Source organism: Harpegnathos saltator, unplaced genomic scaffold (assembly GCF_003227715.2).
Source record: "Harpegnathos saltator strain DR-91 unplaced genomic scaffold, Hsal_v8.6 scaffold696, whole genome shotgun sequence".
Classification (NCBI taxonomy): Eukaryota; Metazoa; Arthropoda; class Insecta; order Hymenoptera; family Formicidae; genus Harpegnathos; species Harpegnathos saltator.
Window position 1 is genome coordinate 366744 of NW_020230533.1, and position 27979 is coordinate 394722.

The following is a 27979-nucleotide window of genomic DNA, read 5'->3' on the forward strand; positions in this document are numbered from 1 at the left end:
ACGCACTTCCTTCTGGCCGAGCGCAGCCACTCGCTCCGACGCGTCGACACCCACGCAGTCGATCGGCAACCTCGAAGCGTTCTCCAACGCTCTTCCGAGCCACGACGGACGAGCTTCTGCCAGGTGGCGTGCCTGTGCTCACCTGTGTCAGCAGAATTTTTACCTGCGAACCTTCCACCGCGAGTCGGGGACCGGTCGACCAATCGGCGCGGCCGACCCTGGGGCCCCACGCTCGGCGCCCATTGCGCCTCACAGGAAGAGCTGCTGGCTCGTCAGCCGAGCAGCCTTAGTTCGGAAATTTCACTGTTGGAATAACGAGGTCGGTACACGGAAGCCGATCCCCCAGGCACTGTCCGCCGTGAAGTAGTGCGCGTTGCGGGTGTACGTCGTACGTCGCTGAAACGTCATCGACGCAGCTCCGCAGGCAGCAGGTGAGTGAGCGCAGCGCACTCCGAGTGCCATCGCGACGAACAAGCGCGATCGGCAAGGCGAGATCGATGGTCGAACTGGTCGATCGGTCTCCTCGCTCCAAAATGGCTCCCGCGCCACCTCACACACACACACACACACACACACACACAGTCGCTCGACCTCGGCGATTCTCCAGCGGGCTTCCCGCGAGTACGGATGTGACGTTGGTCGTTCAGTGCCGGGTTATCTTATCGACATGAATAAGGTTTTTCTTCTTTACGCTCAGCATGGCGTCGTGATACCTGCAGCTGTAATTGCCAGCCCGTCAAACCGTTCGTCGTGTTTATAAGGCTCAACGCGATGACGGGAAGCGTATCCCCTTCTGATTTCGAGCTGAGCAAAATTCACGTTTCCCTCTCTCTCTCTCTCTCTCTCTCTCTCGTATTTTATCCTTGATTGAGCGTTTCGGAGCTTCTCGAACAGGTCGAATCGATTTTGACGCGTCCCTAGACGTATCTGTTTTAAATATTCTCGAGAGACGCATGCGCCGATCAACGGAGTAAAATACGCACGATTTCCGAGAGATCCCAAGGCCGCTTTCGCGATCCGCATTTTCTCGCCGGCGCTTGTCTCACTTGCCAAGAGAAGCAGCCAGCGTCGGGTAACAGTTTCGCAAGAAAATGCCCAGAATTCCGCGAGTATTCAGACACGCGCGACACAGCGTCACAGCGCGCGCGCGCGCGCGCGAAGTCAAATCGCGGAGCGACCACAACATCTCAGCAGGTGATCTACGAAGGTCGGGAGGAAAACTCCTGATCCGTCCTGGTTGACACGCCGCCGTTCGCTCGTGAAGGTTATCCTATTCCTATTCTCATCGTGTCTAAAAGACCGAAACGATTGTCGAACCGACGCGACGCGACGGTCGCGTCATTATACAAACGAACGATAACGAGTCACGCGGCTCGGAATGAATCCGCAGGTATACCCTGGACCGACTTGACGCCTCCGGTGAATATTAATCGCGCCACTTTGAGAGGTCCCTCTAATCACGGGCAGAAGTTCGCAGCGCACCTCCGCGCGCCGGCGGAGGAGCGCTCCGAAAATGGATTTCAATCGCACGTTTCGCTGAAAGTATATACTTGAGTCATCCTCATTTCCGATGCCATCCTTCGGGCGCACGCCAACGTGACCTGGAAACCGCCGACTGGAATGCAAATTCCGATCGCGGAGATAGCGCCGTTGCGATTGTCGCATATACGACGGAATTCTCTCTCGGCGGAGCGGCGAGCAGCAGCCGCCGCTCTCGACGGCTGCTGGAAATCCGCTCGTGGTAGTCGTCGTCGCCGCTACGCGGCCGTGTATGCAGCGTGTAAACAGTGACCTCAGCGTGTATTTTTAGGCGGCGTACGCGAATGTCGAAAGCCAGTCGATCGTCGATACGGATCTCGAGTCGGATCGGACTTTCGCGGGACTTTCTACTAGAGTTCACCCGCCGCCGCGGCCGTGAAGATCGCAGTGAATCCACCGCGAATCACGCCGTCGAGTCGACCGCTGCGCCATTATTCGCGCAAGCGAAGCGTGCTGCCTCGAAAGCATCGCGCTTCCTTTTTGCTTTTCCTTCTCTTGCTCGCGTCGCTTCGCGGAGATAACGGCCGAAAAAACGTGGACAGGTGGAACGTGGAGAAAATCAATCGATCGAATTGCGCGATCACGCGCTCGCTCGCTCGTCGCTGAACGTCGGCGAGAAGGAGGAGGAGGAGGAGGAGGAGGAGGAGGATACATCAGTCGTGGAAATAATTCGATTAAAATACCTATCGCTCGCATCTCACCTCCCCGCGTGCGTGAACGCGGGATGACTGTAAAAAGGCGAATAACCAATTAGAGAACACGTGGTGAACCTCGCCGATAGGCGGAGAACGAGGCATTATTCATCAACTTTTCTTCCTTATCGCACGCCGCCCGATATCGGTCCGCTGCCAGCGCGCGGTGTGAGACCGTGCGAGCTTCTCGCTTTTTAATCGCCGCTGTTGCAACGACATGCCTCGAATCGAGAGAAAAAAAAGGAAAATAAAAGGAGAGAAAATCTTACCTACGCACGAAAGCCGACGTCTCGGTCGCGCGCGATGCTCGAGCTCGTGCACTACAATGTGCGCGGCGTAATTCGGTCGGCTATAATAATATTTCAGGCATACCTCAACGAATCGGATCGCGCCATTACGCAATAGCAAGGTCAGTGTCCACCCGGATCATCTATTTTTGCGCGCGCGCGCGCGCGCACGCGTGCGATTCATGCTCCTCCGCGAAGATTGCAATCGCGAGAAGCGCAAGCGTAATGACGCTCAAAGTACGAGTAATGCTACTTCGCGGATAGCAAGTAGATCAAAGAGCCAGCACGCAGCACTTTGCACTGCCAAATTCTGTCAATTGGGACAATAACAGCCACGTGTTGTTTCACTGTGGCTCGTGGATATCATTTAACCCTTTAACGCCTACTATAGTAACTATAGTTACCGGAAACGCATTTTTAAGAATCCATAATTTAGTCGAAAAAGGAGGAGGGGGATATTTTCATTTTCTTTGCACCTGCATTGTAAAGGTGAATTTTTCTTCTAAAAAATGCTACATAGATTGTATGTAGATTCGGTTTAGTCTGTTTTTAGCTCAGTTTTAATGATAACATGTTTTGTCAAATTCCAAGTAGGCATCTAGAAGTGCGCTATAAATGAATAGATTGGTACCTGTTACAATTTTATACATCTGGAAGCTTTCTCAGATACAAAATGTGAAATTAAAAGAATACAGAAATTCAAAATGGCGAATCCAATATGGTGGACACGAAAATCAAGAAATCAAGCTATTTCGTGAAACCTGGTGACCTACAGTTTTTTATGGTGGCGGTGAAAAATGAAGGGACGATTGACTATCTAAATGATGATCTATAAGATATTATTAAAACTAAAAAAAAAAAATTTAACCGATCAGGCGTATTTTTCGCTTCTGGGAGTAGTTTCTGCTTGGAAGGGTAGTTTTTCGTAGATATAAAATTCTATATTTTTTTCGGTTATCACTACTTGTAGTCTCAGTTCAAAAAACTCAAATTTTATTCTTAAAACACTTGTAAAAAAGTCGGGCGTTAAAGGGAGGTTAAGGAGGGAATTACATGTGGAAGGCCTTTTCCAAGGCTATGTTTACGAATTTTTTTAACAGAAACGGTAAGACCAACAGACTTGAAATTTTTACAATATATTCATTAATGTTCAAAGTGTAACATAAATTTTGTTGAATCACAAGAACCGATCCAATTTGTAATTATAAATAAAAACGCAATCATCTGTTTGCGAGCTCTATGTTTGCTGTCGATATAATTCCGCCTCTCACTACTCTGAAACCAGAAACTGAGAAAGATTTATAAAATATACAGTTGGCATTATATAGTCCGTACCAAAATGAAAGCAGTAAAGCCAAGTTTGGAAAAATAATGATTGTGACAAAAAAAGAAATATATCGAAAATGAAACTTTTTCAACTTGTAATCATGTTTAGAAAAATAAATAAAATAAAATATAACTGTGTTCGAGGCAGAGGCGAAAACCACATGTCTACTGTATATTGTGTAAAAACTTCAAGTTATTCGGTTCAGTAGTTTTTGCGTTATCGTGTCGACAGTTTAAGAAAATGGTGTTTCCAGATAAACGCGTTTAAAGTTTTACGTGTACGTTTCATATAGATAGTAACAAATTTGTTTTCTACTTTGAACATTAATGAATACACTGTGAAAATTTCAAGTCCATCGATCCTACCATTTCTGTTAAAAAAATTCGTAAATTTAGCCTCGGAAAGCGGCTTGCTCCGTATGTAATTCTCTTTCTTAAGCCCGTACCGATTAATTATGATTTCATCACGAATATCTGAGTATTTGTAAACTTTCTCAGTGACATGTAGGAAAAGTTATAAATTCGTTACGAATGACGGCCATGATATCCCCATTAAACGCGAATCAATTTGACATTTACCAAATTTAATTCTAACGACAATCTGTAAATGAAAAAATCGAAAGGAAACATTCCGGAGCTAATTGCTCCGGACAACAAGATAACAGCGTCAGACTCCTCCATTAGCGTTAATTTCTCGAAATAGATTCGAGTGCTCTGGAAAATGCATTATCCGAGAGACACGCAGGAAGCATGTGTTTACACAGAACGTCCGCAAATTAAAGCCCGTCTCAAAGTGACCCTCCGTACTTCGTACATTCGTACGTATTCGTCGCTCTAGGCGTAGAATTCTCCGCTCGCTTAGATGCTCTTATTCGAGATTATCCCGGACGCATAAATATCGAGTGGCGCAGCCAGTTCAGCAGATGCACCGACTTGTTCTCTTCTACCACTTCGTCCGTCTTCTTTCCCATCTTGCTCTTTTTATCCGAAGCCGAACGAAAGAGGAAAACGTGCGAGATGATCCGCGACGCGTGCAACTCACCTCGGCCGTGAGCTCTTTATCTCCGCGATGAATAATGCGGACCGATAAGTGAGATAAATTATTAAGAAGAATACGCGTCGCGCGCCGATCGCGCACCGATGACTTCAGAAGTCCGGCCGCCGACGCGACGGGCAAAGTTCCCGACAGAAAAGAAAAAGAGAAACAAGAAATAAAGAAAGAGAAAGGAAAACAACGCATGCCACGTCCCAGAATACATCAGCCGATACATATTTCAGCGCGCTCCGCGCGATACACAATAGCCATCGATCGGAGGAGCGCTAATTAAAATTCAATACTCGGAACGAAGCGAAGGAAAATCGGTGGGATGGGTACGCTTGTATTTTTCTTCGAGTGAGCGCCACTTTTCCTGATACGCGTTCCTGGTACGACGAGGCAGCGCGTCGCTGCGCGTGTTGCATGTGCGTGAAAAATCATCGTCTCCGAGCGTGGTCGAGTCGAGCCGAGACGCGCGATTTATTCCACCCGTTGCGATCGGTTCCGCTGCAACGTGCAAACGGGAAATTGCGCCTCTTAATTAACTTATTCATCTCGGCCGTCTTATACGTCGTGTACCGATGGTGCCCAGTTTCTCGCAGCTCGGAACAAGTCATCGAGCGATACAAAGTAATTTGCGCTAATATTCCAACACGCAGGAGTGGCGACGTCTCATTTTTATTACACCGGCGACCGAAGGAGCAATAATCTCCGGCCAGAGTCCGACGCGAATGTCCCCGAAGAAGTCATTAACAAAGAGCACGCCTGAGCGCTGTGTTCCCGGAAGATAATCCAGCTCGATTCACGTTCGAGGCAACTGTAAAAGGCCGTTCGCACTGGCGAATGTGATCCCGATGAACCGCTGACGTTGCATCGGGACGATGGCATTTCTCAATGTCACGTGGTCGCAACGATAGCAATGCTGATGTTTCGGCTGATGTGGACACACGCAGGTCGTTTGAGCTGCCTGATGATCCACGGAATGAGCAATGACGCCGCGCGGAAACAACGTGCGATGGCAGTTACACCCCGACGCGCAGTGGAATATTTGTACGAAAAAGTTGGCCAAAATTATTTTCTGACGAATTTCTGTTTAAAACGTGCTACTAATTATATATATGATCATTATAAAGATTTCATATAAGTTCTTCATGAAATAAAGTGCAAATATACATGTAGAAATATTTTAATAATTAAGAAAGCATAATTAATTAATATAATAATAAATTAATAAAAAAATTAATATAATAATAAATTCTTCCTGATATTTTATCCGGAAAGATTACTCTTTCATTTCATCCAAGAAACGTAACAGGGATATACCCTGAAGTATAACTAAATCCTTCGAGTTTGACATCGAGAACGCAAAAAGATTATTGAATGTTATTTTCAAAATCTTATAACTACATGAACAACAATTTAATTGCAATAAATATAGTCTAAAACGTTTCTTCACACCTTCCTCGAAACAATCCGTAACGAAAAATTTCGCGCTGCCACTTTTAAGAACCTTAAAATTCTGATCGAAGATCGTATGTTATAAAGCGCTGAGAATTGATGCGTGCATCTCGAATAATGTCCAAATTCCACTACTAACCAAACCGCTTCGTGTTATCGCGGATAAACAAACGGATTAAGACAGTCATTCATGTGGAGCAGGAATAATTTTAAGAAAATTGACTATTGGCCAGCTTTTCAGGCCAAACGTCTCACTGTGCGACGTAGCGCTGACAACGCCTGAACGATTTATCGGGAGAGGGGGGGTAGATCAAATGCGAAGAAAACCTCCCGCTGGAGGTTTTCCCGCTGGGATTTCTGCCCACTCCGGTTCTTGACGATACCGGAGAATTGGAAAATTGTGAGTAATTGATTCCTCTTATCGGTGCACTCGCTATGCTCTATGTGCGAGCATAACAAGCGTAAATAATGGACAATTATGACTATCGATCAGTATCAGTGTGCACAATACGCGAGTTCTCAGAGTCTGGCTGAGAAAAGATCCGAAGACGAGATTTATGAGTGCGAAGAAGAAACCGCTCGGATCAAGCGATGAACACATTCGCGCACGCTCGTAATGAGCAATTCCGCGAGCTGCTGTGCCGAGAGACGCGTCGTTCCGCCGAGTAGCGAATAAGAAGCGAACAAGAAGCAAATTAACAAATCTGACTAATCCACTATTTCGATCGACAGATTTACGAAGTGTTTCAGCATCGAGAGATTTCGAGAACGTCACCGCGCGAGTATCTTACATCGACATGTTGAAAGTTGTACGAATGAGGGAGACGATCGACAAGTGGCTGTCTCTCACTCGGAAAAATGATCGACATGCAAACACGAGAACGTAAGTGCTTCTTGTAAAAAAACAGAGCGCAGTTTTCACGCGATGTTTGCATTTCGCGCAGCGTATGAATGCATTATCTGCTCGGCGAGCTGCATTTAAATTGAGCAAAATACGCCTGCTGTCCCCTGTCCTTGGTTTCCGCGTTATTCATAACGCGACAGCTGGGTGGGCAACCTCGTGTGTCAACCGTCCGTATCGAATACGAAGTATCGATAGGCACGCGGTCGTATCATCCACACGCCCACCGCAGACCTTTCTTCCGAAACGCGGGAGGATCCGAAAGGTCAACGACGTGGATTGACCTCCAGCGGGAGCTGACAGTCACTGACACAAGGAGAGCTCACAGAAGCTATACAACAGCGTCGTACACAGAAGCGCAAATTGCATCTGTGCCGATGAGACGTCATCATCGTCATCATCGCCGATGGTTTCTACGAATCGAGACCCCCGCGACAGATGCAACGAATTAGTCGCGGCTAGGCACACTCGGGGAAAGTTCCCCGGGATAAAAAAGTGGTTCGACACGACTGTTAATCCCACGAGGACGGCTTCGTTAAGAGCATCGAAAGTAGAGCCGCGAGAGAAAACAAAGTACCAACCAGGTAAAAGAGAAGAAATCTTTTAGAAACGGCAGGCTTTGTTGTTGGACGATTCGTGCACGATAAGTCACGCGCGAGGTAACTCCTCGGAAACTGGAAACTGCCCTAAATATGTGAACACTCCGTATCCTATCGACGGCATTTTAATTCGAGATTTGAGAACAATCTCGAGATATATCGCAGAAGAGAGGAACAAAATAAGTGTCTTTAAATAAAATTTCACCACGGAATCGACACCGGATCGACTCAAGTGTCCGTAAATGGAAAGGATGAGGGGATACTCATATACATATATTTGCTCGTAAGAGCTTAAAGTTCTTTTTCTATTTCTCGAAGAAAGACCTTTACGCTTCAAGAAGAATCTAGAGAATAGAATATTCGCAATTCCGGCCTGCGTTGTTTGCAGCTGCTGCTCCATGCATTGTTCGCCAAATGACGCTACGCTGTAACGGGCAATAGCGCGGCCTGAGACAAAACAAATATGCTCTTCGAGTACAGAGCACGAGAGATAAATATACCGATAACACGCAAAGATAAGACCCTACGATGCGTTTCGTGATAAAAAGGAAGTTGCCGAGTTCTTCGAAGAGGTTAGTACCTGAAATATAATTAAACAGTATATTATATACTGCTACCTGTTGCTGCAATGCCTTGACTGTATTACACAAATGCGTGATTATAATAAACCAAATATGCTATCTAACGTTTCGTCGCTGCTCGATTGTCGCCGGAGATATGCTCGAAGGTATAAATAAAATAATTTGACATGTCGGCTCAATAGCCGCTCGATGTTTATCACAGCACGAGGATTCAAAGCCATTTTATCTCGTAGAACGAAATAATTTCGCTGTTAGTCCCGACATTAAAAACATTTCATATTTCTCGTACAGTATACAAAGAAGGAATGTATTTATTTGAAATTATAGCAGAGACCGCATATTCAGCAGATATTCAGCTGAATTCAAATATGATAAATATACGAGAGAAGCGAATACACAGAATTTAGCGGGAGATTAGAATAGCGGGATCAAATTTAAAAATACATCTGTCCATACGTCGTCGTGTCTGCTGTATATTTAACTCCGTAGCGTAGCGTATTAGCCGCTGAAGCCGAAGCGACCAGACACACATTACTGTAGCTTTCAAGTCGGTAATGTAATCGCGACGACCACGCATTGCGTAAGTTTCAATTACGACGCGAAAGCGCTCGCGCGACGAAATAGAAGAGTCGCATTACGAGAAAAAAAGGCACACGACCCTGCTGCCTTGAAGAAGTGGACACGAAATGAAAGGCATGTTGCTGCTCACTTGGCGCTTTCCTTCAATTCAAAGCGATGTACCTTCACGACCTTTATGAGTATTTCGTAATAGAGAGAAACTGTTGATATGATAATTAACGATTACATATGCGCGCATAGAGAGTAAGCTATTCAAATCGTCTACACGCTCGCGTGTAGGCACGCTAACATTCCACTATCAACTTCTAGAGCTTCTAATGCAAGATCAGTGAATTCTTTGAACGAGGCTATCGACGAAAAATGTTTTAGACGTACGAACCGCTGAAAAGGTAATTTATCCTTACTACATCATCTTGCTTGCATCTTACTCACAATGCATCTTTGCAATACCTCACTTCTACCGATTAATTATCTCTACTGATTAAGAAACACACGAGATGAAAATTGTTTACACACCCAGCGTGTTCGAGATAAGTGACATGCAATTTTAATCGTTAAAATATCGATGTATCTATAATATGTAAAGAGCACTAAGATATTTGATAATAAAAAATTTTCCAGATCTTTCCCAAAGCTATTTTCAATCTTTCCTCCTCCCACTGCCGACGACGATGTGCTTCTCTTTTGTGCATGCAAATGCGTTGTGAATTTTTTAATCACTTTTTACACGGTGTTTTCAGCCGTTCTATTTCATTTCTTGAACAAGCACTTTGCTCATACATTTCTATTAATACATGTGTATTATCTCAAATTCAGAATCACGCACCGTCATATGCGTGTGTGTGTCAAAGGGCACAAACATTAAGGCGCACCCATGTGTTTACCATCCCCGTGGGCGAATCACGATCATTCACGACGACAGGTCGAACGACAGAATGGACATGCAGTTCCTATCTGGAAGACAAGCTATGTCTTTTCTCGAGGACATATGCGTACGAAGCGTGTGTTATGTACGTGAGCGCTCGCATACGCCCGATGGAATGTTGACGTTTCTGATTAAAGGCGCGAGTATCTGCAAAAAGTCTCTCGCTATGAAAACATCGGGCTTCGACGACGTCGATATTTCCTTCGCGTTCGCGTCACTAGCTTCCGCGTTTCAAATTGAACCGCGGATTGGTTTATACAGCCGCGTCATAATTTTGAAATTATCCACACATTACCCGCCTGCTTCGTAATTCTTGTGGGAAACGGAATCGCGTCATGGATGGCGCGTCAATAAACAGTTTCTTCCCACTAATTACATTAGACGCATGCAAAAAGTGACGTAACCGCTTTGTCTCGTCACGTGGGGAAAGAATGCAATATCAGTTAATGAATTAAAATACTCCAAATAAAAAAATACCTTCGATATTTTTAACTGATGAATTGAACACTTAGAGCCAGAGAGATACTCGAAATCAACCTCATGCTTCACATGAGGAAGTCTATGGGCGAAAATGAAAATTCTCGGAGAAACTACTCGTTGGTAGAGATGTGCGAGTCAAGAATTTTTATGTCGAATCGAATCGAATCGAATCTCGTTTTTTAAATTCGAATTCGAATCGAATCGTTAAAAAATTTAACATGACTATTAAACATGTAAATAATGATGAAAGATTTTAATACGGAAGGGAATATTGATATTGTAATATCATCTTAAAGTAAAATATAGATTTAAATATTTAAAGTAATTTATATTTAAGTTATTAATTATAAGTTAAGTTAATTACAAGTTAAGGGTTCAAACATACAGGCCCAGTTTTGGCCTGTTTTGTAGCTGATGCACACAAACGATAATATATTTGATTCCTATTCGAATTATTCGGATTCGAATTATAGGGGTTCGGATTCGAATCGAATCGAATTACATTAGATTCGACTCGACTCGATTCGATTCGAATTCGAATAGTTCGCACATCTCTACTCGTTGGAATATCTTGTGTGCTTGTATACACTCTAAATATAGAAGATATGATTTTTACGTTTGCTTTATATCTTATCACGCTATGCTAATAATATTTGCAAGTATAGTACATTATCCTTCACGCGTGGAATTCTTTTCCGACGAAAGAAATAATTTTTCTAGAAACATAGAACTGATATATGCCTTTTTTGATAAATTTAAAAAATTATTTCAGTATTCCATGTGATGTTGAAACAGAGAAAGCTTCGTTTCGTTTTGTGTAGAAGAAGATAGACTGTGCGTCGTCACGATCCTAGGATCCTTCAGCTCGACACATAAGCGGCTTTGTCATTGAGATTTTGCTTAAAGGATCCCACGTTTCGTTCGATTTAACTTAAGGGGACTGGAGGAGAGTCAGATTGCTGAAAAATCGTGCTTGTTTTTGATAATATTTTGTGACGAACTGAATAAATATGCAAGAATGAAAATTTTAGATATAGTTATACAACATATGAAGAGTAGAAAAATTTTGTTTATTAACAAATACTCGTATAAATATACGATATATATAGCTGAAATATACTCTCCATTTTCTTTCAAGCTATCGGTTTTGCAGTAATATCTCGGCTCTCAGTGGTCCGATCAGAGCGAATTTTAGCTAGAAATCTTGAGGAGGCTTATCATTATCCGATGAACCACTAGACAAAAAAATCGAACAAAATTAACAAAATGGCAGCTATTATTAGGAAAAAATTCAAATTTTTCAGTTCTTTTACAATAAAAAAATGAATATCTCGAAATGAAATATTTTGACGGAATTGTCCATGGTTCACCTGGAGAACCACATGAACAAATATTATTGCTTTAAAATTTCAAATCGATACGAAGCTCGGTTTCGAAGAAATCACTGCAAACAGTTGAACAATAAAATTTCGAGAAAAACGCGTTTAAAATTTAAGTGGACGTATATTTAAAAACAAAATTTTTCTACTCTTCATATGTTATATAAATATATGTAAAATTTTCACTCTTGCACATTTATTCAGTTCGTCACAAAATCATTATCAAAAACAAGCACGATTTTTCAGTAATCTGATCATCCAGTCCCCTTAACGCGTTTCGAGACCTCACCGACGTCTCTCCTATATGACGTATTCTAGTTATCTAGGCAGCCCGCTGTGTCGCTCGAAAAATCCAATGTGAAATAATCGGGGTTAGGTCTCTCTTTCGAATCGAGTTGTAGTCTCTTCCTCTTCGCTGAACCCGCTAACAATCTGGGATTCAAAGAGAGGGGCTGACCACCTGCTCTTGATTTGCCTCCGAGCAAGTATCTCTACCTGGCCAGACTCGAGAAGGTAAGAGAGACAGGAGGAAGGAAAGCAGAGGAGCCGTCGGAGTTATCTTTCAGGATCGAACAAAGGCGCCAGCTGAAATTCGCGAGCCTATAACTTACATATCTTCCGCGTTTTATATTCACAGTCACACATGAGCGCGCATTCGTGCGCTTTAGAAGCTCCCACAAAGTACATTACCGCCAACGACAGCCAAGGGCCGACCCTCTTTTTTTAGAAATTCCTCGACCCCGACAACCGACAAAGAATCTCTCCATATGGCTGTGTATTTCTTATAGGCAAAGAAATAGATTTTCTTGGAAATGAATAAGGACGTTTGTGCCTGACGTCTTTCTCACATCGGTCCTAATGGACCAGTCAAGGCCGAGCCCCAAGAAATGTCACTAGCTTTTGACACGAATGTCATCAAGCATAAGGACACCGCGCTCAATTCATAAAAATGGCTCTCAATCGAGCAATCGATAGTTGGAACGGCGTTCCAAGTCGAACGCACCTGTCTCTCTTCCCCTCTCCTTCTCTCTCGATCTGTCTTTCAATCATGCCTAATTCGTTGCTCTGTCGTCGTGTCGCTGAGCATGATGAAGCGAGGTATTGGTGGTAACTCTCTCCACTGTCATCAGCAACAGATAACATGCTGAGAAGCATTTCGACTGACTACTGCGCAGTGATGTGGGTTACGAGCGTTGAAAATTCCTCGGGAAATATCACACGCTTCAGTCGTTATAAGCAGTTAAACGGCGGAAAATTCGCTTCTTCTCACTGAAGCTGGGAGACTACAAGTAAAAGGAATGGTGGGCCTTTGAAGAGCTCTATGCAGCAATCTTTGTACAGGTCCTTGAAAGATCTTCCTTTCCTCTTACTTGGCCGCACATGAGTACAACTTTTGCGAGCAAACCAAAAACCCACTTCTCGAAAAATCACGTTTCTTCGTTCTCCGACGAGAAACCGGCCATTTTTTGCGACAGGAAAGCATTGGCGAAAGATTGTAGAAAGCAATGACGCTTAATTGCTGGAGCGACGAAGAGAGAGAGAGAGAGAGAGAGAGAGAGAGAGAGAGAGAGAGAGAGAGAGAGAGAGAGAGAGAGAGAGAGAGAGAACAAATCCTTTTTAATAGAATCATTTTTAATCTCCACTTTTCTATCGTGAAACTCAACGCTCGCCCGATAAAACAACCGAACGTCGCGCGTTTTTCTCTTGCAAATATACACTAGGAAAAATGTATTGTTGCGTGAACCAAAATTTTGTTGTAACAACAAAATAATTTGGTTAAAATATGCCCAACAAAACTGTTTAGTTCCTGTAAACAAATATCTTGTTTGATTACGGTTTGTTCGTAATAACGTAATACTTTTGTTATAGCAACCAAAAAGCTTCAACTATATGAATTTTGTTAAAAATACTATAATTTTTTCTTAATATATAAAATCTAAATTTTAGTTTGCAGAAAGACAAAATAGCATCCACTGGGCATTATTTTAGTTTGTGTGTAAAATTATATTTCGTTATTATGTAATTTTTGTGGATAAAATAACTAAAATGCTTAATTTTTATATATGAAGTCTAAGAACGAAATCATTTGGTCCAGAGAACAAAGCAGAAAGATATATTTAGTTGGGACTACTAAATATTTTGTTATATAAAACAGGATATTTGGTTGCTATTAAAAAATGCCTCAACTAAACAGTTTTGTTAGAGATACTAAATTTTTTTTCCTAGTGTACGCAGAAACGACGACGGCTCTAAGCTATTACATACTACTATTGTTGCCCCGATTGCAATTCTAATGCCGCCGTGACACCGAGAGAGCCGCTCGGAACTGGTTTGCGGCGTATCCAGTATAGAAAATAGTTAGCCGATTTCAGCATTTGCATGTCTCGATGATCCTTCTGCTGCATACCGGCACGTTCCTTATATAGCGCAGGTACGCACGAGTGATAACTATTCCTCGACCTCTCGCATTTGCATCCCGACGTCGGTCCGCGCCAAGAAACTGTTTATACGCGAGAAGAACGCGAGACCCCGCTCCGGCAATTGATGCGCGATCGACGATCGATCCGTCTTCACCGCGAGTCGGGTCGATCAGCGAGGCAAAAATGACGATGCCACGCGAAGAACGCGCTCGGATGTGCGCAGGCGTGTTTGAACGAGCGATAAGAGCGTAAGTGTTCAACTAGCCGCGCACCTGAGAACATTCAGAGCCGGCTGCATTGCATGTCTAACTAAACATTCTTACGTCGCTAGATATTGAATCGTCTACAAGCTTCCAGAGTCCACGTTTGCGAAATGTCCGTCAATCGACGCGAACGACTGGCTGAGACGCGCGTGGCGCGTTTCTGATTTCATACTAAATTTTTATATTAACCCCAACGATGTGATACTTTCATTTTGTGTACTCGAGTGCACTGTTCGTTATACATTGCATGAAAAGTTTATTTAAAATCTAGTAAATCACACTCGTCGCGTGGTGGTTTTCCGTTTTATTTTGCCCCCAACGCGGTTTCCATGTATAATTTTGAGCGAAGGGAAGATGAAACGTGAGCGGTTCTATTAACATCAGTTTCTCCATGTGTTATTTCTGTCGAAACTGTTGCAAAGTTCGACATAATATCCTGTGTGTTATAAGTTTTGTATCGTAGCCTGAAAACGCATAAGGTCCCAATGGCCGGACACGTCCCAATATCCGATCATTTTGAAAAAGAATATTTATTATTTATTTTAACAATAATGAACGGAAGTAATAATTATTGTAAAAAAGAACTCCCGTATTTGACGATTAGTTGGAAAAAATATATCCAATTTGATACTTTTGTATTAAAATAAAAATTAATTAAATAAGTATGCATCTATGGTTTGACAAAATAACGGTCAATCGTTAATAAATTTATCAAGAGATAGCATCTGTATTTATGTTATTCCCCGTTAGCTCGTATTAATTTTCTGGGACAAATTATATCCGAACATTGAAGCGTAACCTATTTCAACTGTCCGCGAGCACACTGGTACATTAATGCGCTTCACTACTTGTATAAATATTTCATTAATAATAGATATATACATTGGTTTGAATCACTCTTCTCTACTTAAAGGAATCTTAAGTTTCCGAATAAACGCAAATATTTGTATCAAAACTATTCTTAATATTATATTCTGTATTTTTTGTGACGACCTACGCGCTTAAACGTCCGGTTACTGGGACATTTATCTAACCAGTGTTGAAAGAACTTTCCGAATACACTTCCGACTACAGTGTTTCATCAGACTATTTTTCAACCAAATCTTGATAGTAATCCCACCATCTCTGTACAAGCAACAGGACGAGTCGATAAGAGCACTCGATTGAGGAACCGATGATCTCTGAGTGCTCAAATCTGATAAGTGATTGAAAACGTGACTGATAAAAAAAAGCCAACAAGCGACGAGCCCTAAAACCGAATTTGCTGGTCGAGAAACAAAATCTGCTGGAATTATCGTGTTATTCATGCGTTGAAAATTCCAGCGCAGTGAAGGAATCAGTAAAATCAGCGTCGATCGTTTGATCTGAGAGAATCGAACGAACTCTTCGGCTAATCCCTCGCCGGGACTACACGCTGATGACGTTTCACGACCAGCTATTTGACTTCTGAAGTAATAATCTCCCTTCACCTGGCGCTGCGAAGTTGTTCTTCCCACGTCTACGGCCAAATACGTTGGTAACCGGTGCGAGCAAATTTCCTCGTCGTGTCGGCGGCGACTTTTAGTCGCCACGCAGAGACACGTTGTTCGGCGAGCGAATGCCATCGTAATTACAATTACAATTACAATTACAATTACAATCGTAGCGACAGTCGATTGCAATCTTCCTAACGCAATAATTATACATCTGCTACGCCTCGAGCTCAATCGCGAGCGGAGGAATTTGACCTCATTGGTGCGCGAAAAAACAAGCGATATCGCGGCGGATTAAAGCTGCACGACAATAAGACGATAAGATTTACGTTGTAAATACGATATGAAGAATCACGATAGCCACATGCGAGCGAACGAGCGATCTGGCGCGCCCCGACATTCCGACGTGCGAAGCTTCCGAGTATCCTTCCTGCGCGTTTTCCCTGAACCTCTGACGTATCAGAGAGCACTATTGCGCAACATTCGCGTAATGTGCGTGTCGCACATGCTGCAATCGCCACCGCCGCGACTCCTCACGCGGCCGTCACACTCCTCGTGGCCGCTTTTCCACCTGCAGCCTCTTCTTCCCTCCCTTTCTCCCGTTCCTTCCTTCCTTTTCTTTTTTCCTAATTCGGCGCGCGCCGCGCGTGCGTTTTCATCCCTCCGTCCGCCGAGGGAAATGCGCGATCTATTCGCGTACGGTGCCAGAAGTCACGGCGGTCTCTGCAAACTGTCACGGTTATCTAACGTCAGCCGCGGCCGTAGGTGGGGCGCGGTAACGTATCGCAGTAATGCGACCAACGTTGCACCGGTTGCAACGCGACGTCTCGTACGTTGAAGTCTCTGGTCTCCGCCGCGAACGAGGAGAGCGCAGAGTTCGAGAGTCGCCTCTCTCGTGAGGTGCACGCGAGGTGTTCGCAGCTCGGCGCGAAGGTACGTTCCCGCGGACGATTACGTCAACCCGTCGAATTTCGCCGACTCATTCACTCTTCGCGAGCACGCGCTAATATCGTGCCGATTGATGAGAGTGTCCGAGGGACTAGGAGCGCGGCTCCGGCTCCTCCTGAGAGAGAGAGAGAGAGAGAGAGAGAGAGAGAAAGAGAGAGCGAGCTTCTCGCGAGATTCTTCGACGACCTGATGCGACTCGAGATCAATCAAGTGCTCTAGCTTTTACTCGGCGGCGAATTCTCGTCTGGCGCCGCCGATGAGACAAGCTCCACTTTGAGTTTCGCGCGGCGCGCCTCGTCATCTCCGATCGGTTTCTCCTGAAAATCCGTTGCTATTCTTCCTTTCGACTTCCGAATAACTTCTGAGTAACGCGATAATTGAAATTGGAAGCTAGGCCAAAGGCAGCCGCAATTCCCAGCATGCAAGGAATTTTTATAGTCACTGATTTTGAATTTGATAACAAAAACTTGCAATTCAAAATGGCGGATTCAAAATGGCGGACCGAAATTTTTGCTTCTGGTGACTAACAATATTTCATTATATATACTTTTATCTCCATATTAGCTGGTGAAATATCACGACCCCAGAGTGCGCCACGTGGAGGCTACGGTAGGATTTTACATTCCATTTTCCTATTTCTTGTTTTCTTTACTTTTTATTCGTTTTTTATTTTTTGTTTTTATATACTTTTAATTTTTTTGTTTTGTTTATATTTTTGTTAATTTTTTTATATACTTTTAATTTTTTAATTTCGACTCTGTATTTGTCATCTGTGATCCAAAAAACATACATAAACCGAGTTTGATACATATCCATAATATCATATAAAAGTTAGCCATTTGAAGTCATCATATTGAATCCGCTATTTTGAATTTTTAAATTTCAATTCCAGATTCGTAATCAACGACTCAAAAAACCTTTTATAGATAAGCTTACATATAAAATACGACATTATTCGCTCTCACCAGTTTTGGCACAAAACCTTGATTTCGGCTCACCAGTAACCTGATTAAAATGATCTTTGCTTGTAAAAATTATATTTTACAAAGTTGCGCCTAATTGCAAATTTCCTAAACGGTTTTGACAAGATTAAGGTCCCACCTAAAATATGAGCCAAAATTTAGTTTATTATCGGTTGTTATCCGGAAGTTCTAGTCCTTCAAATATTAGAAACTGGTTAATTCTTTATTTTCTCCTACTTCATATAGAAGATTTTCTCATCCATAATATTCAAAGTTTAATTTATTATTATTATTTTGAAGCACTAATTTGTGCTTCAAAAAAGTATTTAAAACAGCGGTGCGTAAGGTTTTAATAGTTAAAGAGATAAAAAATTTCAAAGAAATGAGTCGTTTCGCAACTTTGGTGTACAGTTGCGCGCACCTCTGAATACAAAACGTAAGAAAAAACATGCTTATCTTGGAACAAATTGATTCAAATTTTTTCTTATGTTTTATGACTATTTATCGAAACTTTTAATATGTTTAAATGTTCTGGACATTCACTTTGAATTTTAGCAATTTTGGCCAGAATAAAAGGGTGATGCAAACGTTCCATAGTGCAGCGGTGAATAACGTAGAGCGTGGTTCAAGCTCATTGTGCGCGCGCGCGAAGGCGTCGGGGAAAAAAGAAGATCGCGGTCAGGAAATTCGATAGAGGAAGCCTTGGCGGTGAATAAAGCGATTCCGGAAGTAATATCGCTTCTTCGCGAGCCATCAGGCTTCCGTTCGTGGACTTGATTGCGCCAGCACGAACGTGACACCCTGACATAACATTCGATCTCCTGAGACTTTGATATAGATCCTTGATACCACGCTATGTCCGGTATGGAGGAACGTGTCCATAACGCTATGCAAATACGCGGTGCATACGCGAAAAAAAGAATTTGGTTTGCGTAATCGGTTTCCTGTAGCCCTGGGAACCGGACGGAATAAATCGGAAACTCATAGAAAAAGCGAGATATAATGAGGAATCCAAAAGAAAGAGAAATCTAGGAATATCGAGAATTTCTACGCAGTTGATTGCTCTCAGTTATCTCTCAGAAAGATAGTTTAAACATAACCGAATGCGCAAACAAATGTTCCCGGTCATGATAACAGAGATATCGTTTCTTGCCGCTAAGTTTCCATTCCGCTACAATTACCGTTACGAACTGAGATTTTCTTACGTAAAACAGCATTCACATATACTTCACCAATCCCTCGCGCAAATGATTTATTGTATCAGCCTGAAGAGGCCTCGAAAACTCTCGTAAAGCAATGTACACCTTGCGCAACAGATGGGACACCAGATGTTGCTCAGAAGAAGCCGAGAAAATCTCGAGTTTCAGTGTCCCGGGAGCGACGCATTCCTCGAGAACTTGTAGGTTCCGAAGACAAAGCTAGAAGAAGCAATGCTTCTTTGTCAAGATTCAGTGTGGCTACCAAGTTACCTAATATGGAAGACAAAGCGCGTATTTTGTTTTATTATAATTATTCATAGCAATTCGCCCGTCCCGAGATGCAATCTCCTTGTCCTCCTTGCAATCTCCTCGCAAGATGCAAAGTATCGCATTTTGCTGTGAGGAAAATCAATAAAAATAATGACGATGAGTAAACGGCGGATAAGAGCGGGTTTTGAAAGAATGACGATGTCTTCGAGCATACGTCAGTAAATTATCGACGGGCATTATCGCGGACACGTAATCCGCACGTAGGCGGACTCCCCTGGAGACGTCCTTGTCATCATCCGATAACAAGGTCCGATTGCTTTCAGGATAAGCCACAACATGGAGATCCCGGCAGCTTGGCTGCTGACCATCTTCCTGGTGGCTACCGGGACTGATGGGACGACCATGACTACGTCGCCCTCGTACAATGAAACGACGACCGTAGAATTCTCTCTTACTTCTCTCCGCCAAGATGCAACAAACGCAACGACGACCAGCGGACCTGTGCAGACGGAGAACAAATTCATGAATTACGCTAGACCCTTCACGAACGTGAAGGACATACTGATGCAGGAGATTCGCACCTTGGGCGAAGATACTTCAGATTCTTCGGATGCTTCGGATGCCAAGGTATAGGGCCAGAGCACAGACTTCTGCATAACACATGACACACAACGCATAAGAGAATCAACCAATCAGAGTTCTTCATTTCTGTCCTGAGGAAGGAAATGAAGAAAACTAATTGGTTTATATAATTGGGGCCCATATTCTTGGTAGCATGACAAGTATCGATCGCTTCCTATGATCTCTGTAACTCTGTGATCTCCGTAGCGGTATCGACTTCTCACTTCTCCCCGCGATCAGAAGAGAACGACGGCCTCTGCAAATTCGCGATACCGTGTACAGCAGCAATGTCGGTAATAATTTTCCGCATCATCAAAGTCGCCTAGCGTAACAGTTAGCCAAGCGTTAACTCGTCTATGGGTCGAAGATTATAAATCGCGTTCCGCATTGAGTCAGACGTGACACGAAAAAGGCGCCGGTCTCGCGACCCTGAAACAAGCCGTAACTAATTTTCGCCATGCCGTTTTAAGGACTACGCTTAATCGCGACGCGAAAAATTGCGCGTGTGCAGATCCAGGAAGAAGTTGCGGAGACATTCAAGGCCGAGGCGCAGAGAGACCGCGCGAACTTGCTGATGAAAACAACCGCGAAGCCGAGCAGGCCGAGCAAGCCGACGATGAAGAAGGCGAACGTCGTGTTGGAATCCGAGAAGCTGCAGAAATTCGACGACATGCCGTACGAGGACGAGCTCAGCGATGAGTACGCCGATCTAGACGATGAGGACGACGACATCGGCGATATAGACAAGGACCTGGAAGACGAGCTCAACGACGAGGAGTCGGTCATGATGGAGTGCCCTGATCATTGCAAATGCGCCGGGCAATACGCCGCTGCGATGACTGCATCGTATGTTTTAGCTTCTAAGCGGATCATTATATAACCGCACAATGTCCCTTGACACACACGCGGCGTGTGTGACACAAATGAAGAGCCTGCTGATAGGTCGTTTCCGGCACTGAGAGCGCGCAATAATACGACATATTTTCTTCTTCTACTACGTTCGCGCGAGAAAGAATTTTCTACGTGCACGTTTTCCCCGCATCATCCCGGAACAGACATCCCGTTTCGCGTCCTCTCATCCGCCACGTGTATCTTCGATCTCTTGGACGTCATCGTTCGCGTGCGATACAAAGAAACGTGCGTGAGTAGATGAAAAAGATAACTACATGATTGTAGCCACCTGAATAGAATCGCGGATAATTGTCTCATCATGTCGCGACGATTTTCTGTGCACTTTGTAGACTATTATAAGATCTACATTTCGATTATAAATAGCGATCGCATAATGGACGCGCTTGTCGTTTATATATCTCTTCGCGATATTATCGAATTATTAAATACGGACTCGAGAAATTTCCAGATATGAAACGTCATTGTGGAATTATTTCCACTTACACTCACTAACTCAAACTAATCGATTCACAACTTACTCGTTTAATCTATCAACGCAAAATTAACGAACGAGATCAATCGTGAGCATTGTTCTCGTAGAAATTAATTAATTAACACGTTGACTGCTACGCGAACTTCCATCGATTGTATTCCAATGTTTATGCTTCAGGTTTGAGCCACCAAATAAGTGCGCAATTCGCGACACGTGTGTTCGTTCTGTGTATACAGGGTGTTTCAAACCACGCGGGTTATCCGATTTTTTCGTAAACGCGACATTTTAGAGAAAAATGTTTCAGACAAAAGTTGTAGGGCTTCAAAGAATCTATTTACTGATGCTATAAATTTGACCTTGGGATGACCTTGAAAAGCCCAGTCAAAATCAACATAAAAATCTTAAATGGAAACTCCAATTTTTTATTACACCGTCCACCAATTTTCCACCAATTAATTGGAATAACTTTTGTCCAAATGCTGAAACATTTTCTTCTTTGCCTAATATTTTTTTAGATATTTAAGGATAACTTATTTGGTAACTTTTTCAATATTCAACTTACGATATCTGTTTGTCGTTACGCTAACTGTTTGTCAGGATAAAAAAATGGTACTAGATTTTTCTATTCTATTTGGTCTCAAGAATATATTGGTATACAATAATACTCTATTTTTTGTTATTTTATCGATCTTTCGAAATTTCAAAATCGTCAAATTAACAAAAGTCAGGACGCTATTATATTGAATATATTCTTAAGACCAAGTAGAATAGAAAAGTCTAGTACCATTTTTTATCCCGACAAACAGTTAGCGAGATATCGTAAGTTAAATATTGAAAAAGTTACCAAGTTATCCTCAAATACCTCAAAAAATATTAGGCAAATAGAAAAATGTTTCAGACAAAAGTTGTTGTTCAAATTAATTGGTGGAAACAGACGGTGTAGTAAAAAATTGGAGTTTCCATTTAAGATTTTTATATTGATCTTGACTGGGCTTCTCAAGGTCATCCCAAGTCAATCAAATTTATAGCATCAGTAAATAGATTCTGTGAAGCCCTACAACTTTTGTCTGAAACATTTCTCTCTAAAATGTCGCGTTTACGAAAAAATCGGGTGACCCGGGTGGTGGTCTGAAACACCCTGTATAATTTCTTACACGTAGTTGGCTGCACGTTTCGCATGTAAATCATCAAGCGAGATACCGGTCGCTGGCGACCATTATTGGCAGTCAAGGTGTCAGTGTCAACTCTAATTTTACAACAATCGCGACTGGCAAAAAAGTAACCCCAAAGTCGAACACGCATGTGTTATATACACTTTTATGAGATCCTCCTTGTGCATAGGTGCTCCAAGCTAGTGGAAGGTCAGACCTTCGGGCCGGGCATCGCCCATTTGCGACTCGAGAACGCAGGGGAGATCCGGCTCGGGCCGAACGCACTGCGAGTCCGCGGTCTTCAGCAATTGGAATCGATCACCATCGTCGACACGCGCATAGTCGAGTTAGATCGCACGGCCTTCAACGGCATCTCGTACCTGTTCGCCGTGAACCTGACGCGCAACGGTCTCCACGATATCCATCCCAACACCTTCCAGAATAACTCGCAGCTCAGCCTGCTCACGATCGCCGACAATCCGCTCAAGCACACGCAAGACACCAAGGGCATCAAGCACTATTTGCTGCACGCACCCTCAGTCACCGACTTCGACTTCTCGAATAACGGCCTGCTGCGACTGAAACGCACCGCCTTCTCGAAGATGCAAGCCATCGAGTACATCAGCCTGCGCGGCAACTGGCTGAAGGAAATCGAGCCCGGGACCTTCGACTCGCTCAAGTCGCTCGCGGAGGTTGACCTCTCGGAGAATTTGCTGGATGAAATCCCGTCGGAACTTTTCAACATGATGGTGCAGACTCTTCGTATGTCAGGTAAGAATCGTCGCGGTTTATCGAGAGGGAATTTCAATAAAGAAATTAATGAATTTTGTCTGGAGAAACTAAGCAACGTATCAATTTATAACTTGGCGCATTCGTTTTACAAGTATAAAGGAATACCGAAGAATAATGGCCGAAAAACTTTAAACGCATTTCCCTCAAAACTGTGCCGTCAAAAAAATCAGCGTGCAGGATTTCTCGATAACTCGATCGAGGGAAATATTCCTGTGCGATAAATGTGACAATATCGCAAACCGACACGTTGCGGAGTTTTTCCAAAGAAAAATTCATCATTGTAGTCCATCTTTTGGGGCATCGAAAAACGTAAAAAAAAAGCAAAAATAAAATGATCCGTGATAGGAACGACTAATACAGAAAACAATTGTCTTTGTTCAGAAAATAATCTGTCGACGTTGTCCATCATAAATGCCTCGAAACTGTTGCTACTCGATGCCTCGAAGAATAGAATCAAGACAATCGGCAAAGAGGACCTGAAAGGCGTGCCGCTATTAGAACAACTGCAAATAACGTCGAACAATTTGAAGAGGATTCACCCGCACGCTTTCAATCATCTCGATCAATTGACTTACGTTGATATCAGCGACAATAATATCTCCTCGTTAACGGAGCATCATTTCAGAGCCAATGCAAGGCTGCAAGTTCTGCTGATGAACGATAACCCCTCTCTGCAAATTCTACCGGTCTTCAAGACCTCCGGCTTGACGTACGAGACATTTAGGTAAGCGCCTCGACGCTTGCATTAAGAAAATAAGCATTAAGAAAACGCGCCGATTCTTTTTCTCCTGCATTAATCACCGTTCCTCAACAGCACCTTCCGCTTCGAGTGCGAGAATTGCGGCCTAAAGAACATCTATCCACAAACATTCGACGAAATGCCGGCTCTGAATAAGCTGAATCTCGCGAGGAATCAACTGGAAGGTTTGCCCAATGGTCTCCTAAGCCAACTCTCGTCCCTTCGAGACCTGGACCTTTCCGACAATATGATCTCGACTCTCCAACCCGACATGTTCCACGGTGCTGAAAGCTTGGGCAAGCTCAATCTCGCTGGCAACCCGTTGAGAACGTTGCAAGTAACGCCTTTCCTGAAAACCCCGGTACTCTTTAAGCTGGACGTGAGCCGGTGCAGTCTCGAGCGCGTGTGGAGCGAAGCTAGGGTGCCGCTGAAGAGCCTCAAGTGAGAATCAGCCTGCCAATTTAAAGAGCGTCCCAATAAACAGGGGAGATGACGTCAAAAGTATCAATGACGTTAGAGACGCGTCCTTAATGCGCCATTGATACACCCTTCAACGTCACCCTGCTACTTGGGTTCTATTCCGATAGACATTAGGAACTCTGAGGAATTTGAAATTTCAACTGGTAACGTCGAATTTTTTACGCAAAATGGATAGACGATCATATCTTTACATCGTTATAATTTTGCGAAGCAATATACGGAAGAAATGGCAGGAGTTTACATATTAAAATGCATTGCTTCATAAAATTATAACGACGTAAGAAATAATGTTTTATTGCGTCTGAAGAAGTTCGACCTTACTCGTTGCACAAGTCAATGGAAGCAGAGGAATGTTTTTAAAGAAGAAATGTTTTGAAGGGAAACTTTTCTTGACCAAAGTTCTTTCTCTCTTCTCTCTTCAGATTCCTGTCGGTGCGTGACAACCTTCTGCGACGAATCACCGTGGAGGAGCTCAAGGCCACGCCGAAACTCAGCGGTCTGGATTTGTCGCACAATCCGATGGATTGTGACAATGAATTCAACGAAGCTGTGCAATGGCTCACCGACCGCGGTGTCAAGCCGACGGAGATGATAAAGTAGATATTCTTGTTTCTTCAGCTTGCGTGCGCGTCACATGCGAGATTGCGAGATTTAACATTCCGCGATATTTATATACTATATTTATATAGGTACTACAGTGATTTCCTCGCCGGCCACGACGGCGAGTCGGACGGCATCTCCGAATGGACGGATCTGGCGAAGACGGTTTGCGACGGAATAGAAGACGGTCCGCCGATCAGACAATTCCCTGACAAGAACGAACAATCGGATATTCTGCCGAACATCGATCATGAGGACACCGAGTCTCTGTTGAAACAGGAGCTCGACCAAGCTGAGGTGAGATAACGGCGCACAGATGCGGAAAGAAAGAGATTTCAATTCGAGCGATTAAATAGGGACCGAATGAAAACTCGAGCGGCAACGATATCTCTGTTACCAAAAAAAACTCGTCGGAGCATTCAGCTGTGTAAAACCTCGGCTGAGATATTTTCGGTAAACTGAAAACACTTGAGCAATTGGACACCTTCTTCGGAAGAATCTTTTTATTTCCATAATCGAATTTTCGCTTCGGTCTTTATTCTCCCTAGGTAACGGAAAATTCAGTTACTCCGACGGAGTACTGCTTTCCCCGTGGATATTATTCGCAAAGCTAAATTTTCTTCCCCCATCCCCGAAATTTGAAATATACAGGGTGTTTTAGACCACCGAGTCACCCGATTTTTTCGTTAACGTGATATTTTAGAGAAAAATATTTCAGACAAAAGTTGTAGAGCTTCGAAGGATCTATTTACCGACGCTATGAATTTGACCTTGGGCTAACCTTGAAAAGTTCAGTCAAGATCAACATAAAAATCTTAAATGGATACCCCAATTTTTTATTACATCATGTTTTTCTAGCAATTAATTCGAACAACTTTTATCTGAAACATTTTTTCATTTGCCTAATATTTCTTGAGATATTTAAGGAAAACTTTATAACTTTTCAATATTTAACTCACGATATCTCGCTAACTATTTGTTAGAAAAAAAAGTGGTACTAGATATTTTTGCTCTATTTAGTCTCAAGAATATATTTTTACAATAGCGTCCTGACTTTTGTTAACTTGCTGAATTTTGGAAATTTCAAAATCATCAAATTAACCAAATTCAGAGCGTTATTGGAACAATATATTCTTCAGACTAAATAGAGCAAAAAAGTCTAGTATCACTTTTTCTTCTGACAAATGGTTAGCGAAATATCGTGAATTAAATATTGAAAAAATTATCAAATTTTCCTTAAATATCTCAAAAAATATTAGATAAATAAAAAAATGTTTCAGACAAAAGTTGTTCAAATTAATTGCTAGAAAAAGATGATGTAATAAAAAATTGGAGTATCCATTTAAGATTTTTATGTTGATCTTGACTGGACTTTTCAAGGTTATCCCAAGGTCAAATTCATAGCGTTAGTAAATAGATCCTTCGAAACCCTACAACTTTTGTCTGAAATATTTTTCTCGAAAATGTCGCGTTAACGAAAAAATCGGGTGATCCGGGTGGTCTGAAACATCCGGTATACTTTGAGTTTTTGATACTTCGATGACTAGATCAACGACGTCGTCGCGTACTTGTCGATCATTTTGCAAATCGAAACAGAATTGAAACGATAACGTAGTAACACACCGGACGCGTTTGTCACAGAAGCTCTTGAAGCTAGACGTGGATCACGGCATGCGACAGGCTGAGGATCATCGATTGCTGGAGGACCGGATCTACGGCGAAGAATTCGCGGTTACTACGGAATATCACTCTGGCCTCTTGTGGATATGCCTCACGATTATTCTTCTCATCCTGGCCCTCGGGCTGTTTGTAGTGCACATTGTCCTTTGTTTGGCGAAGAGACGAGGACGAGGCCCTGTCCTCAGGCCGCCCATGATCCTTCGTCAGGGTCTGGTCGACAACAAGAACTGCGGTTTGGTGTACAAACCGCTGCAAGAGGAAATAGCGACGCCGCACATGCCGAAACGCGGCAGTTTCTACTCGAGCAGCACCTTCCATTACGACAAAATCGTGCCAGAGAGTGTATAGAACCTGTTTCTTGATTAATTAACTAATTACAGCAGGTGACCAACGATTGGTTGTGACACGGGTCGCTGAAGCCACTTCTCGTGGCTTTCGTAAGTTAAAAGAAATTCGTTAGACTGCTAATCGGTGAATTACAGGAGGCCGCCGATTGGTCGACGGATCACTTTTGAGAAGATGTGCATTAATTACTGATTCCGAATTATAATGATTTAAGTAGTCTCCTTTTTACTCGACCATATCTCACAATATATGTGATCGTTATCGTACAAGTCAAGTCAAGTTTGTTCTTCTTCTTGGCATTTTTTTTTTTTATAAAAAGGATATCAAAGAGAAAATGAGCATAAAAATATTGAAATAATTATAAGCATTTGATTCGGGTTTCTAGAAACTAAATTGCCAAAATTTTTTGTATATTTTTTTGAACTTTTAGACTCTCGCCTTCGAAAGATTTACAGAAGCAATGCGATTAATGTGCGTCTGTTTTTATCATTAACGTGGAAGATAGAATTAAAATAACTGACATTCGCAGTAACTTAAACGCAAAACACATCGCTGTTTTACAGTCAGTTTTGTGAGGATTTTTCATAATATAACAATAAAGTATTGAAATACGTAATAAAAATAGAGGTAAACCCTATAAACAAAGTACTTATTATTTATCAACCTGAAGCGCGCTTGCTACGACGTATAAGAAAAAAATACATTATGGGATAATAATGTAAAAAGAAATATAATAATACTGTCTAGAGCTAAATTTGATCGAATAAACGGATCAGTTTAAGCGAGACTTACAATAATATTAGTAAGATAAAAATTGAGCGAAACCGTGTTGATAGATAATCAGTGATGAGAGATCAGAAATGAGAGAAAC

The 27979-nt window shown here is 42.8% G+C and overlaps 1 protein-coding gene across 3 annotated transcripts; it reads left to right on the forward strand.

Moving 5' to 3' along the window:
- Gp150 (leucine-rich repeat domain-containing glycoprotein 150) lies at positions 1-27696 on the forward strand. Of its 3 annotated transcripts, none has more exons than XM_019843435.2 (9): positions 1-431; positions 19640-19943; positions 20449-20783; positions 22663-23243; positions 23646-23988; positions 24079-24444; positions 24906-25079; positions 25173-25380; positions 26728-27696. In XM_019843435.2, the coding sequence occupies exons 2-9, from the start codon at positions 19653-19655 to the stop codon at positions 27109-27111; spliced, it is 2682 nt and encodes an 893-aa protein (XP_019698994.1). In that variant the 5' UTR covers positions 1-431; positions 19640-19652; the 3' UTR covers positions 27112-27696. The 3 variants fall into 3 exon arrangements, with proteins under 3 accessions (XP_019698994.1, XP_011147036.1, XP_011147037.1); XM_011148734.3 differs by having other exon boundaries at positions 2-431; positions 26725-27696; XM_011148735.3 differs by lacking the exon at positions 1-431 and adding an exon at positions 16738-16870 and having other exon boundaries at positions 26725-27696.
- Positions 27697-27979: the final 283 nt, after the last annotated feature.

Excerpts from the sequence above, each read along its gene's own strand:
- Gp150 (XM_011148734.3), top strand. The coding sequence starts at position 19,653 with ATGGAGATCCCGGCAGCTTGGCTGCTGACCATCTTCCTGGTGGCTACC. Across the intron at positions 19,944-20,448 it reads CGGATGCTTCGGATGCCAAG|ATCCAGGAAGAAGTTGCGGA; the intron begins GTATAGGGCCAG and ends GCGCGTGTGCAG. Across the intron at positions 24,445-24,905 it reads GTGCCGCTGAAGAGCCTCAA|ATTCCTGTCGGTGCGTGACA; the intron begins GTGAGAATCAGC and ends TTCTCTCTTCAG.